Consider the following 12,879-nt stretch of genomic DNA (forward strand, 5'->3'; position numbering starts at 1 on the left):
ATTATTCATTTTGTGATGGTTTGGGTTCTGGCTCAGTATATATCCAGATCTTATGTGGTATCCAGCAGGAAACATTCCTTGTATATTCAATTGTTTGTTTTAGTCTTCTAATTTTGTTTGTAATAATTTCAAGGATTGAGTGCTATTCAGCAGTATATTAATATCAATCCTGTGCCGGAACATATAGTGTATTTTCATCAAAAACATGCTGAAAATGACTAATAGCCAAAATACATATATTCGTCAACGCATGAAGGTAAATATGCAAATAAAACTGCATAAATCTTAGCTAGATACATGTTTACAAGTATCAGCACATCGTAGATGGGATCAAGTTTGTTATAATTCATGCAGACTAATATAGTTAAGGAATTATAGCCATAGATAGCTGGTTGATTGTTTAGAAGGAATTTACTTACATTATTTTAAAGGACACACCAGACATGTAAGGTTGTTAAGAAGATCTCTATCAGAGCACATTGTAGCATCATGTTTTTATCTATTCTCATGTTAATCAGTTGTATCATATTATTGATTTTTTTACATTTCTTATTTTTCATGATGTCCCTTACAAACTATAGCTTAAGAAGTATATCTTGACATGCTCCAGTACTTTTTCTAAACAGTCATCTAAAATATTGAGCAAAAGAATAGACAATCTTATTTTTGTCTGCTAATATTCTTGTTTTATGTATAAACTAATCCCTGAGGAGAACTTGAAGGGGAAAAAATAGTAAAGAATAAGTTACCTCCAGTCTAACAATACTCTTCATAACATAAGCCAAAATCATGAAATTGAGTCAGACGACAAATAAATCGACGCCTCTGATAGCAATAATCTTATCTTATTTTATTTTGTGTAACAATATTTGTTATTTTTCATTCTAACACAACTTAACATATCTTTCATAGGAATCTCAACAGCTTTGAATTATTCATTTTTTTATTGTTAAGATTCTATTGCATCGTATTTCCAAAGTTATGTGGTCTCTGGCAAAATGTGAAATTTTCTTTGCATGATTCAATTGCTCATTTTATTTTACTAATTTTGATGGAAATAATTTCAAACTTTGATTGTTATCCATCCGTTTATTAAGACATTTGGGAAATGTATCAACTCGTGTCCTGAACATATGCTGCATGTTCATCATAATGATGTTGAAAATGACTAATAATAAGAAATTCATACCAAAAAACATCTTCATCCATGCATACGTGCAGATATACACATAAGCATGCATTAATCTTTACATACAAATTTCAGGACATATCGATGGGATCAAATTTGTTATATACATATACAGAAAAATGTAATGAAAGAAATACCACCATACATTGCTGGCTAATTATTCACCTTGTTTTGTGTGAAAAATAATCCCTAAGAAAAACTGAAGGAGGAAATGGAAGAAATTGTTAAAGGAGAAACCACTTATCTAACCATAATTTTCATAGAATAGAGTCAGGTGACAACTAATTTATGAATGCCTCTGATGGTATTGTTCTTTAACTTCTTTTCTTTTTTTTATTTAACAATATTCATATATTTGGGGGCTTTTTTCATTATGACACATATACATAATGTCAGCATCTGTCACTAAACTGGATGTCAATTTGTGATTATGGCCAGTAAAGATGATACCGCTAAATAATTGGAATCTCATCAGCATTGAAATTCTCATTTTGTCATTTCTCATATTCTTTTGAATATATTTGCAAAGATTGTCAAGTCTTCTTTGTTGAATTCATTTTTTTAAATTTAGTTTCTAATTGTGTTTGAAATAATTTCAAAATTGACTGCTGTCCAGTACTATATAAAAAAGCTGATCTGAGAATGTTTATCCATTATATATACCACGGTAATTCTTCAATATAATATATATTCTCTGCCTGCTGTGTTTAGTATAAAATATCCTCTGCCAGTATAGAAATATTCTCAGTCACACTGTATAGTAAAAATCAATCACCAAGTTTCTGTAGCATTACAGAGTATGTCTTCTGTACTGTATAGTAAAAATCAATCACCTAGTTTCTGTAGCATTACAGAGTATGTCTTCTGTAGTATAGTTGCAATCAATAATATAGGTCTGACTGAAAACTTGACCATGCAGATCAGTATCATATTAAACAGCTGTGTCTACCATCAGTAGTGCCGTGGATGTTTTGCTGGTTACTGATCTAGGTCACTGCATTTATCTTCTTTCCCTTTGGCTATTTGTTTGACCACTTTACTTTTCGTGGAAATTAAATCCATAGGTGGAGTGGAAATTAAATCCATAGGTGGCACATTATATGCGGCTTTTTTTTAGCAAAATGAGCAAATGTCATTGGGGATGGAAGGCTGTGACTTATATCGGGAACAAAAATACCAATTTTTGCAAGTGCTTATTCCTGTTAGACTGACCATTGCAGTATCAAAACTTTGTTACTCTTAGAAGATTTAAGGCATAATGGAAAAACTGCAGGATATAATAAGAATCAAACAGGAAATACAAATTCCTGGTATATGATGTATTGCAGATTCTTCTCTTACACCCATCCTGCCAAACAACATGCCATCTGAGAGACATCTGGGCCGAATTTCAATGAAAATTGGAAACAAGTCTGTCCCTCTTGGCCATGATCTGGGACTCTCTGAGGCAGATGTCAAGCAAATTCAGAAAGTCTGTCCCCATACATTCACTCAGTGTCTTATGATTTTGTTTAAATGGAAGCTCCAATTGTATGATAAAGCTACTTTTAGAAACCTGGAGATGGCATTCAAACGTACTGACATCGATGTTGATATTATCAGATCAGTTAACACAACAGGTATGTTTTTGAGAGAAAGAAATAGAAATAAAAATAATGAGAATATAATTTACATTTTAAGGAAATCTGACGAAATTCTATTAAAAATAAATCGTGTATTCATGAAATATTCATAAAATCCAAGACTTCACAGTTAACAGTATATTCTCGTATGGCTACTTAAAAGTTACAAGCTGCCAATTATCTTATATATAAACACGCACATTTTTCTTTCTTCCTTTCTGTGTATCTCAGCTGCCAAACAAGAGGTCATGCGTGTGAACCTTGTGGCAGCATCCAAAAATTATTTCTTTTGTATTTTTACGTTTATACTTTTAAAATGTAGCTCGTCCCATATGTTAAATTTATTTGAAATATTTTTATTCCCATCCAAGGACAAGCAATTAATGTAGTTACACAATAATTCCCAACCAATTGCATGTCATGTAGATAGTTGGGCAAACAGTAGGTGGTTGTAAATCTAATAGTACATTACTTGCATTTGTTTGAACATTAAATTCATTTTAGCATTCATATCTACTAAAGAATTTGATGAAATCTTTAGTGTATAAAATAGGAAAGCCTAGTACAAAATATTAGAAAATATTATGCAGTTTGTCTTTATTTATTGCCCATCAGGAAGTCTTTATTATCATTTCTCTCCAACTATCATGAAACTTGGCATGTCGATTCATCTTGAATTCTAGCCGGTTTTAAACAAAATTAATACATCTCTAAAATTTGAAATGGCAACCATAACAGCCTTCTTGAAACTCGTGTTATGCCTACACTTCAGAGCATATGGTATTGTTGACAAAGGTTTGTCATTTAAGATGTATTACATGTAGTTGTGCTTTAATGAAAATAGCGCAAATCTAACTTCCAACATCATATCACAAAAGCAAATTGGTTATTGACCAGTTACAATCACCGTCACTTGATTCAAAATAAGGAAGTTTTCAAAAGATATGTTAACAAGGTTTTTGACCAATTTTGTCTGTAATGGCTTGTAAACATGATAACACAAGTATGAATGCATTTGTGCAAAGCTGTGAATATATCTGAAGACATTGAATTATATGAATAAAATGGTCTAAACTTCTAAACTTGAGGTTTTCATATTAAGTATGTTTTTTTAACCAAATTTGGTACTTCACTTTCTGTAAACATGCGAAATCATTTCAGAGTTTCTCACGAATACATGTAATGGTTTGACTACTTGGCAGTTAAGAAATAATAATATGAGGAAGGAAATAAACCTTGTCAAGTAAAATATTACCCCGTCAAATAATTATTGTTGCCATCATAAAAGTCTTTAATTTACTAATTTGTTGTTTTAATATTTTTATCTTTTCCAATTAATTGTATTTCATGACATATACATGTTGGCAATTGAAATGAGACACAGATGTTGCAACAAATACTTAAACATTGATTTGCAGTAAAATTTGTATTGTAAATCATTGATAAAGGGCAACAATTTAAATTCACATTTTAGGAAAAGTGTTGAATAAAGTTCAGTTAGTACTACGTACAATATGTGAATATTGTATGGAGGGTGACTTTTCAATTTTAAACTTAACAACACTCCTTTTGGAGTCTTGTTATAGAAGACGGTGTGTCTTTCCTCCCACCTAACATGCTAGACATGCAACCAGAAGATAAGCACATAAAACGGATCTGTAGTGGGATTCTGACAAAACATGTGCATCTGGGTGTCGAACTGGAAGTTCCATTGTCCAGAATTGACCAGATTGTTACAGAAAACCCAGTCGATGTGCAAAGACAGTGCCTTGAAATTCTGAAAGAGTGGAGACAAAGGAATGTTGAGCAGGCCACATTTAGGAAACTGGAGCAAGCATTCCTATCCATTGGCATTGATCCTAATCTTCTGAAGCAAAGTGTGAACTGAACCTTTCTTATTAGTACAGAAAGTTTGAAATGATCAGTGCAGCATGCCAAAGATATGACCGATTGTTGCTTACTGGTATTTTGAATAGTTCTGATGTGCTACAATTACGGTGTAAATGTGCAACATTTAAAATGTTCTCCTGAGACCATTCCTAAAATGGACACGTATTTAATGCAGATTGCAAAATGACACATACTTTTATTCAGGAAGTATTTTTTGTGACCTGTGTCCATGCTGTTGCTCCATCATTTTTCATTGAGAGAAATCTAACTCTATGTTATGCGTTCAGGAATTGCTGTATATATGGGACTTTTTCAATATTTTGTTTATACCTTATATATGTGCTGTATTACTGGTATACCAGTTTACAATGGTATTTTTTTCTGGTGGTACATACCACAGTAGTATTTGTCTTTACTGGTACTTTGGTAGTTTCTGTATGTAAGGAATATACAGAAATTGTGAAGAAATCTTATTTTGAATTTAATGAGAGCATGTTTTAACTTTCCATGATGAAATAATTCCATTTTTTAAATATTTTTGCATAATAGTTGTATTTGTTTCAAATTTATGTAAAATATTACAAATATAATTATATGTATGAACCTTTCATCACATGTTTAACACAAGTCAGTTATACCAACATGGCAACTGAATGGGATGTTGTCAAAGATATTTGAGCCAAATACAACTTCTGGTCAAATTTCAGATTTAAAAAGAAGTTGATATAATGTCATTGTTTTTTAATTATTTTTTGCGCATGTTAATGTATTAAGTACATGTATTACTTTCCAGGATTGAGAGTCATCATAAGATTTTCAGGAAAGCAGTTGTTTACTGTTTGAATTTTATGTAATTTCTCTAATGCACTAAATATTTTCTCATTTCTTGATTCATTGTGTTTTATATTTAATGACCTTCTCTAATAAATATCACGCACTGGTGTTGGCATACCACTTAAAGTTTCCATGCCTATAATATCAACGGTGTGGCTAGTAAATGTAGTGTAGTATGATCTTAATCATCCCAAATTAGCTGCAGATGTTAGATGACAAATTATACAACAATTAACATACACATCGCAAATTTATCTTTTGCAAGGAACTGGCCATTTTTGGTGGATGGGTGTGATGGTGGCTGCGGTTTTATTTGAGACTCAGATTAGTTTATTTTCTTTTATATCAAGAGATAATGTTTTTTTTCTCAACAATATAATGGATATAAGATGGTATTATTTTGCTTTAAATCAGAGCAAGATACTTTTTTACAGCTTTTTGAGAACTGGATTTTTAAAAAAATCCCAACCCCCTCCTTGTGAAAATAAAATTGTTGGTCCATAATATAATTATGGTATACTATGGTACACAATCACAGTATGTTCATAAATACCATGGTACCAAATTTTCCATTGTACCAAACTCCAGTACACATGGAACTTTTTCATGATTTTGTGTATTGATGGGAATTTCATGATTTTGTGTATACATGGGAATTTCAGGATTTTGTGTATACATGGAACATTCTCGATACGTTGCCATTTATTAGTTTGTTGTAATTATCTTTTATTATTATAAAACTCATAAATAGCTAGTGTTTCACAAAATCACTATTATAATACTTTTTTTTTATAAAAAATTTCATAATTATATGTATATATCTGATTTTATCATGATTTTGTGTATATACTGGACTTTTTCATGATTTTGTGTATGCATGGGACTTTTTCATGACTTTGTGTGCATGGAACTTCAGTGATTTTAAGTATGTATGGGACATTCGTGATTTTGTGTACCTATGTATTGTACTTTAATTGGAGTTTACTGACATGTTGCCAATTATTGTTTTGCTATCATTATCTGTATCACTAGTAAACTAGTAATAGCCAGTGTTTCACAGAAATCACAATTATAAAAAATAAATGATAATTCATACCTTGATAACATTGTATTATCTGCTTGATATCTCTGCTCATCCATATATCATCCAATCCATCTGTCTTTCCAAAATGATATTCAATTTATTGGTACTTATTCCATTATAGAATTATAAATATTTGTTTGCCGTTTTAACTGAAATTTTCTTTACATAACATTTAAAAGCATGCTTTAGTAACAGAAAGAACATCTTTTGTAAACATAAGTAACGTTTCATCAGTCATGGGTTTAACATGTACAAGATGATTTTGGAAATCACTTATTTGGCTTATTGTTGTGAAAATGCAAGATTTGTCTCCCTTTGGCCTCAAGATGACAAATCGTTAAATATATGATTTTGACTGAGCTTATTACAGGACATTTGTTTGTGGAAAGTAATCAAATAAAGTTCATTGACTTGCTCTCAGCACAAATTGAGTTGAGTCCCAATTTTGACTGGAAAATAAGAATGATTTTCAGTAGTTTGTATTACTGAGTTTCATAGACTTTTACTTTTATAATTAATTAACTCTGTATGCTAAAATGAAATCAATAATCAGATTGTCTAACAAGAGATGTCAGCCCTTAGTTAAAATCCATTTGAAGCAAATACAAAGATGTTATTGTTTCAATCCCCATTTTTGCATTTGCTGCAAAGAAATGTTTCATATCTTCGGTTGATTTGATCACTTTATTCCATTTTATCACTTAATTGATATTTTTCCTTTCAGTTTAACAGTTTAGAAAGTGAATTGTTTTTTGAAATTCTACATTTATTTCACCATTGAACTTAGGTCATGTAAACCTGCTGGAAGACATCTCTTGCAAGTGATTTTTAATACTAATCTCTATTGTTCATGTTTTCCTGGCATTGCAGAAGGTTATACACAGGACAGGGACCTCAGTAGTTTCATATTTATGATCAAGAAGCCACACTTACATGACCTATTAGGGACCAGGCATTGAATTTTGGTGGTGGTGGTTGGTAAAGTAGGGTGGTGACTGGGCATTTCTTTTCAACCAGGATATTTCTCTTTCTGTTCATTATAATATTTGAATCAACTAATATGTTGGACAGAATTAATTAAATTCTTTCTTCTACAAAATCAGAACAATATTATTTATTTTAATATTTGGCAGACAGAATTATTAATCCCCATGCCCACTTTATTAAATGGTTGATCCATTAGAGTGTTATTAATAGCATCTGTAAATCCATGCCCTGTGCTCAGATCGAAGCCTTAAAAATGTTTGCCACTCCTTCTGTCCAGGACAATCACAAGGGTTTGAATTCTCCATCTCAAATATTGTTGTAGATATTACCTAATATTACACATGTAAATACACAAACCAAAAATATTCATTAAATGTTGTCGCACATAATTCTGTTAACATCATATGGGTTTCTTCTATTTATATCAAGGTGTTACCTTTCTCCAGAGGGTATTTTCATAATAATGCATTGTAAAAACATTCATAGTTTTGTAGAGAAACTATCTTATAACTATCTCACTACTACGTCTCCAGTAAGACTAATCACTATTTAAACGGTTATTTGCATAATTTCAGCAAAGATAGTTCTTCAACAAGTTCTATTCTTATTCACCTACAAATCATGATTGTTCAGGATGATAATGCTTGTAATTTATTACATATTATTTTCCCAGATTTCTATTTTTATTTTAGGGTTCCATGAAATATCTCATTTGCTTGATAATTATGATCTTGCACAAATGGGTTAGCTTTGGCTTGCACAAAACTTTGAACATCGGGTGGTTACCACCACATCTGATGAATGATATCAATCTCACTATGTTTTGCATTTATCTCTAAAATGTGCAAGACAAAAATTAAGGCCAATGGGTAAAACAAATATGTCTCTGGTGGGGCTATGAATAATTTCAAAGTTGCGACCTAAGACCAGTCAACTAGTGTACGGAGGAGACTGAGATGTCATGCTGATTACCTAAATGACCTGATCTATATCTAAAATGTCTCAGTGTTATGACCCAGGGTTAAGCCTCCGAGAATAAGGACAGACATAGTAGCATGACTAAAAAGCATTGAAACTGTAAATGAAGAATTTACTAACATCTAAAATAAAAGACCATTTCGTACAATGTGTGAAAGTGAGACATTAATTTGCCCAGTAAAAGAAATATTTAAGTACTTCAACGAAAGAAAGGTTCAAAAGACTGCTTTAGTAAACAAGGAAATAATAATAGGATCCATTCAGATGTCATGAGGACACCTTTCAATAGCCACCTTTCAAATATACCCATATTCCTGTACCCTTCTTCTCTCAGCAATTGTACTGTGGTAATACCATTTTATTACATGTTATATGACCTTTCAAATCCATTTTAGCACTGTGCATTATACTAATGAGATGATGCAAGAATGACCTTGCTAAAGGGGTCTTTGAAAAGATTAAAATAAAACGGTTACCATTGCTAAACGAAGCACCATGCATGCAGAACCTCCTCATTTATGTGAACAGATAGGGTAAACTGAATGGTTCTGCAGACTCCCTTGTTCTAACGACATGGACTATTCAGTAAGATTAATTACAGTAAAACTAGCTATTTAAACATCATAAAGAAATTTTGTAAAAATATGAATGAAAAATTGGAAAAATGGCTTATTCTTTATGGAAGAAATACCTTATATGAATTTTGGAAGGATTCAGCAGAATATGCAGTAAATGATCAGCTGGTGTAAATGTCGTATTTCTCCGTTTTATCAGATATCAGATATAACTCTTGTATATATTTGCTAATGTAGGAAGATGCAGCTCTGAAATCATATTAACAAAGCTTTACACAACAATGTTTCTATTTTTAATAGAAGACTGCATTACAGTGCATAGGGCTGATTGTTGCTAAATACAGTCTTGTTTCAAAGCCTTATATAGTATTACTTTCATGTCATTTTGTTTCTGATTAGAAAGATACAAATATTATGTAAGCAAAGAAAGACTGCTTTAATATCATTCGTATGGACCTTGTGCACAAACTTTTTCGAAAAATACAAGATACATATACATATCCATTCTTATACCCCATCCATAATGCACTGCATATTGCTATCACCTCGTTAATTTTCACATTTTACACATTTTCATGAAATTCTTTGGTACCCTTCTCAAATTTGTAAAACAAAAAAGACAGTTTTGTACTATTTTTCATTCCTAGGTAACAACAAAGCTATTTGATATAATCAATATAATTTTTGTAATCTGGTAATACAATAGTAGCAGTTGGCTATGTTTGTTTTATTTTAACCCTTTGAAACAAAATAATTATAAGGCTTTTTATATTATTTCAATGCCACCATATCTATATAGTATCTGGTAGCTGTAATTTCCACACACTGCCATAACAGTGTATCTCTATTTATTCAGTTCATTTCTTGGTGAATGAGAATATATATTCAAAATACAAATGTAAAATTCCTATCGAAACATTTTCAGTAATCGCATGATAACCTATTTTCTGGTATTTCTTGAAAAGAAAGCGTGACGTCACATTTTGAACACTTGTTGTAAACAAAGGCCGAGTTGGTATCATCATATTATGGAAAAGTCCTCAGAAACTCAATACGAAAGCTGCGATTCTGCAGGAAGTGTATTGTCACTGTCCTGAGTGATTTCGCGATTCGAAAATGGAGAGGTAATAAGCTCGGAAGATTCTGATAATGGTGTAGAAGTGGCTGCGGGCACCCAAATTAATCCATACTATTTTGAATCCTACAGTACGACCATAAGTTATGGTAGATATATGTCTCTGATGATATTCACAATACTGTTCAACAGTCTCCTGTTCATTATCAAATTGATTTTTTTCTCACCTGTGATACAGGCCTAATTGCATTTCAGGGGTAGAGACGTTTTTATATGTTGATAAGTAAAAGGTACATCAGATCACAATTGTAAGCTTCAAAAACCTGTAAACAAGTTGATACGATTTAGCAGTACTTACGATTCCTAGTTGAGGCGGTCCTCTTTTGCACAACTGTTGAAATAGGCAGGATATTACAGTCAAGACATTAAAATTGAATTCATATTCTGTACACTGTATTATAAGTTAAAATTTAAAATTTATCTTATGTATGCTAATAGTTGGTTTGTTTAAAGTATGAAATAAACCCTTCATTCTGTGGCAAGCATCTACTTGCAACTTATATTTTCTTTCATTCTGATTTAAATGCACAGTGCTGTATTAGTTGTTTTACCTGTTCCTGACTTGAATTAGTTTGTGTCAGTGTGCTATGATATTGATGTGTTCATATAAGTGAAATTAAATTTCACAAGCACAACACTATACATTAAAGAAAAAAACTCTGTTCTAGATGTAACTGTGAACATTGTTTGGTAATACCCACATCAAAGGAATGTGTATATTGCTGTGAGATAGAGAAAGTCACAAGTGTCCGCAATGAATACCATGTGATACAATGTATAACACACCATCCAGGGTTCAGTCTAGTTTCTCTTGACATCCATGTTTTAAAAGTTGCTTACTTCCAGTATAGACAATTTGAAGAACATCCAGAACAAGGAAGTGAATAAGTACAATGTTTGAGTAATTTTTCATGTTCTTTTGTTTTCATAAATGTTGCTTTCATGATCTAGACAGGGCAGCGTAGTATTGGGGTTATTACTACAGCAACTAAATGAATATATCTTTCCAGTAACTTCATGGATTGAACCCCTGTTCTGGAGACCTACGCCACAGTGATACTGAAAAATCGTGCCAAAAACAACACATATAGATGTACAAATCTTGTTTTATTTCATTTTTTGTGCCAGAAAATAAAATGGTACTAAGAAATTGCTGCCATGAATACAAATATTTTAAAGAAAACTATTTCAACAATTTTTTTTACCTGGTTTCAACCCATTCTTTTGACTCTCTCTCTCTCTCTCTCTCTCTCTCTCTCTCTCTCTCTTTTCCCTCTAATGTACGATGTTCACATGATACAAATAATAAATCACCATGGCCAGACTGAACATTACTGATGTGGTTTATAACAGACTGCAACGTTTCCAGGATTAATTTTTGTTTTGGGCAGACGATGCCGCTGCATTCCAATACAGGTAGTTAACCAAACTCTTTATCCAAGGAGTTATATCTGAGCAGTCATTCTCTTTTGATAAGGCAGAGAGTTTATTTAGAAACAGACACTAAGAGCATCAAGAAATATTTGTTTCAACAATACCGTCCACAAGTCTGTTGGAAGTTTTAAAACAAAATCCTTTTTTAGCAACTGATTGAACAAGATGTTATATTATGAATTTCTAAAACTTCTACTCTAAATGAAACACCTACATTGGGTATCATTATCAGTGTCACATTAAAAACATTAACACTTGCTGCATTTCCAATTTGATTTTACTCGGGTTCTTCTTAACTTCATAAAGGCGAGGTAAAAATGAATATCAATGCAAAAACATTTTAAATTTTATTATTCTTACCTTTACGAACATGCCATACACCAAAACAATGTTGAGTATATGTCATATTTTCCCTCATGCATTGCACGATTTGGACATGTCAGTCTGTACTTAAGGATTTGACTGGGATCATGGTACTAAAAGAATTCCACACTCCTAATAACACCTTCCTTTTCCATATGGCAGTTGCTCCTTACCTCATTACTCCTTAACATAATGTCGGCACAATATTAAATCATATGTAATTTAAGATTTGATTTTAAGGCGTTTAATGCTGCTCCCAACAATATTTCACTTGCATCATGTCAGCCAGTTTTATTTGTAATGTTTAGGCATTTAATGTCACTTTTAACAATAATTCAGTTGTTTTGTGTTGGCCTGTTTAATTTATGAAGGAAGCTGTGGTATCTCGAAACATGCACAATCATAATCAAGAGATATGTGTAAACAAATGACCATTCGATCAAGGCCATAGAGACCACTATGTAATTAAGAATATACATGATACAATTTAAACTGTACATTACAATATAATCATCAGAACCCATTGATAACATTTATTTGATTAAAAATATAGATGTTAATTATTGTGTTCCTATATTATTTTAGACCTGTACAAGTTCCACATCCACAACAATGCCCTTGTCTAAGTATAGCATCATGTAGCTGTCATATTTGGCATTGTGTCCAGGAGTGTCAGTTCTACCGTTTCCTCGAAGCATAATATATCTGCTGTTCATTGATCTCTTGCACATAGGTTCTTTGAAATTGTGCCAGACACTTCCAATAGCAGGATACAGGTAGAATTTATG

The 12,879-nt window shown here is 32.0% G+C and overlaps 1 protein-coding gene across 1 annotated transcript; it reads left to right on the plus strand.

Annotated features, from left to right (window-relative positions):
• Positions 1-322: 322 nt before the first annotated feature.
• On the plus strand, positions 323-10,779 carry LOC149780871 (death domain-containing protein CRADD-like). Its single transcript, XM_089937970.1, has 2 exons — positions 323-2,808; positions 4,398-10,779. The coding sequence occupies exons 1-2, from the start codon at positions 2,550-2,552 to the stop codon at positions 4,697-4,699; spliced, it is 561 nt and encodes a 186-aa protein (XP_089794096.1). The 5' UTR covers positions 323-2,549; the 3' UTR covers positions 4,700-10,779.
• The last annotated feature ends 2,100 nt before the right edge of the window (positions 10,780-12,879 follow it).

Source organism: Sinohyriopsis cumingii, chromosome 16 (genome assembly GCF_028554795.1).
Source record: "Sinohyriopsis cumingii isolate HCF-2022 chromosome 16, ASM2855479v2, whole genome shotgun sequence".
In the NCBI taxonomy this organism is placed as follows: Eukaryota; Metazoa; Mollusca; class Bivalvia; order Unionida; family Unionidae; genus Sinohyriopsis; species Sinohyriopsis cumingii.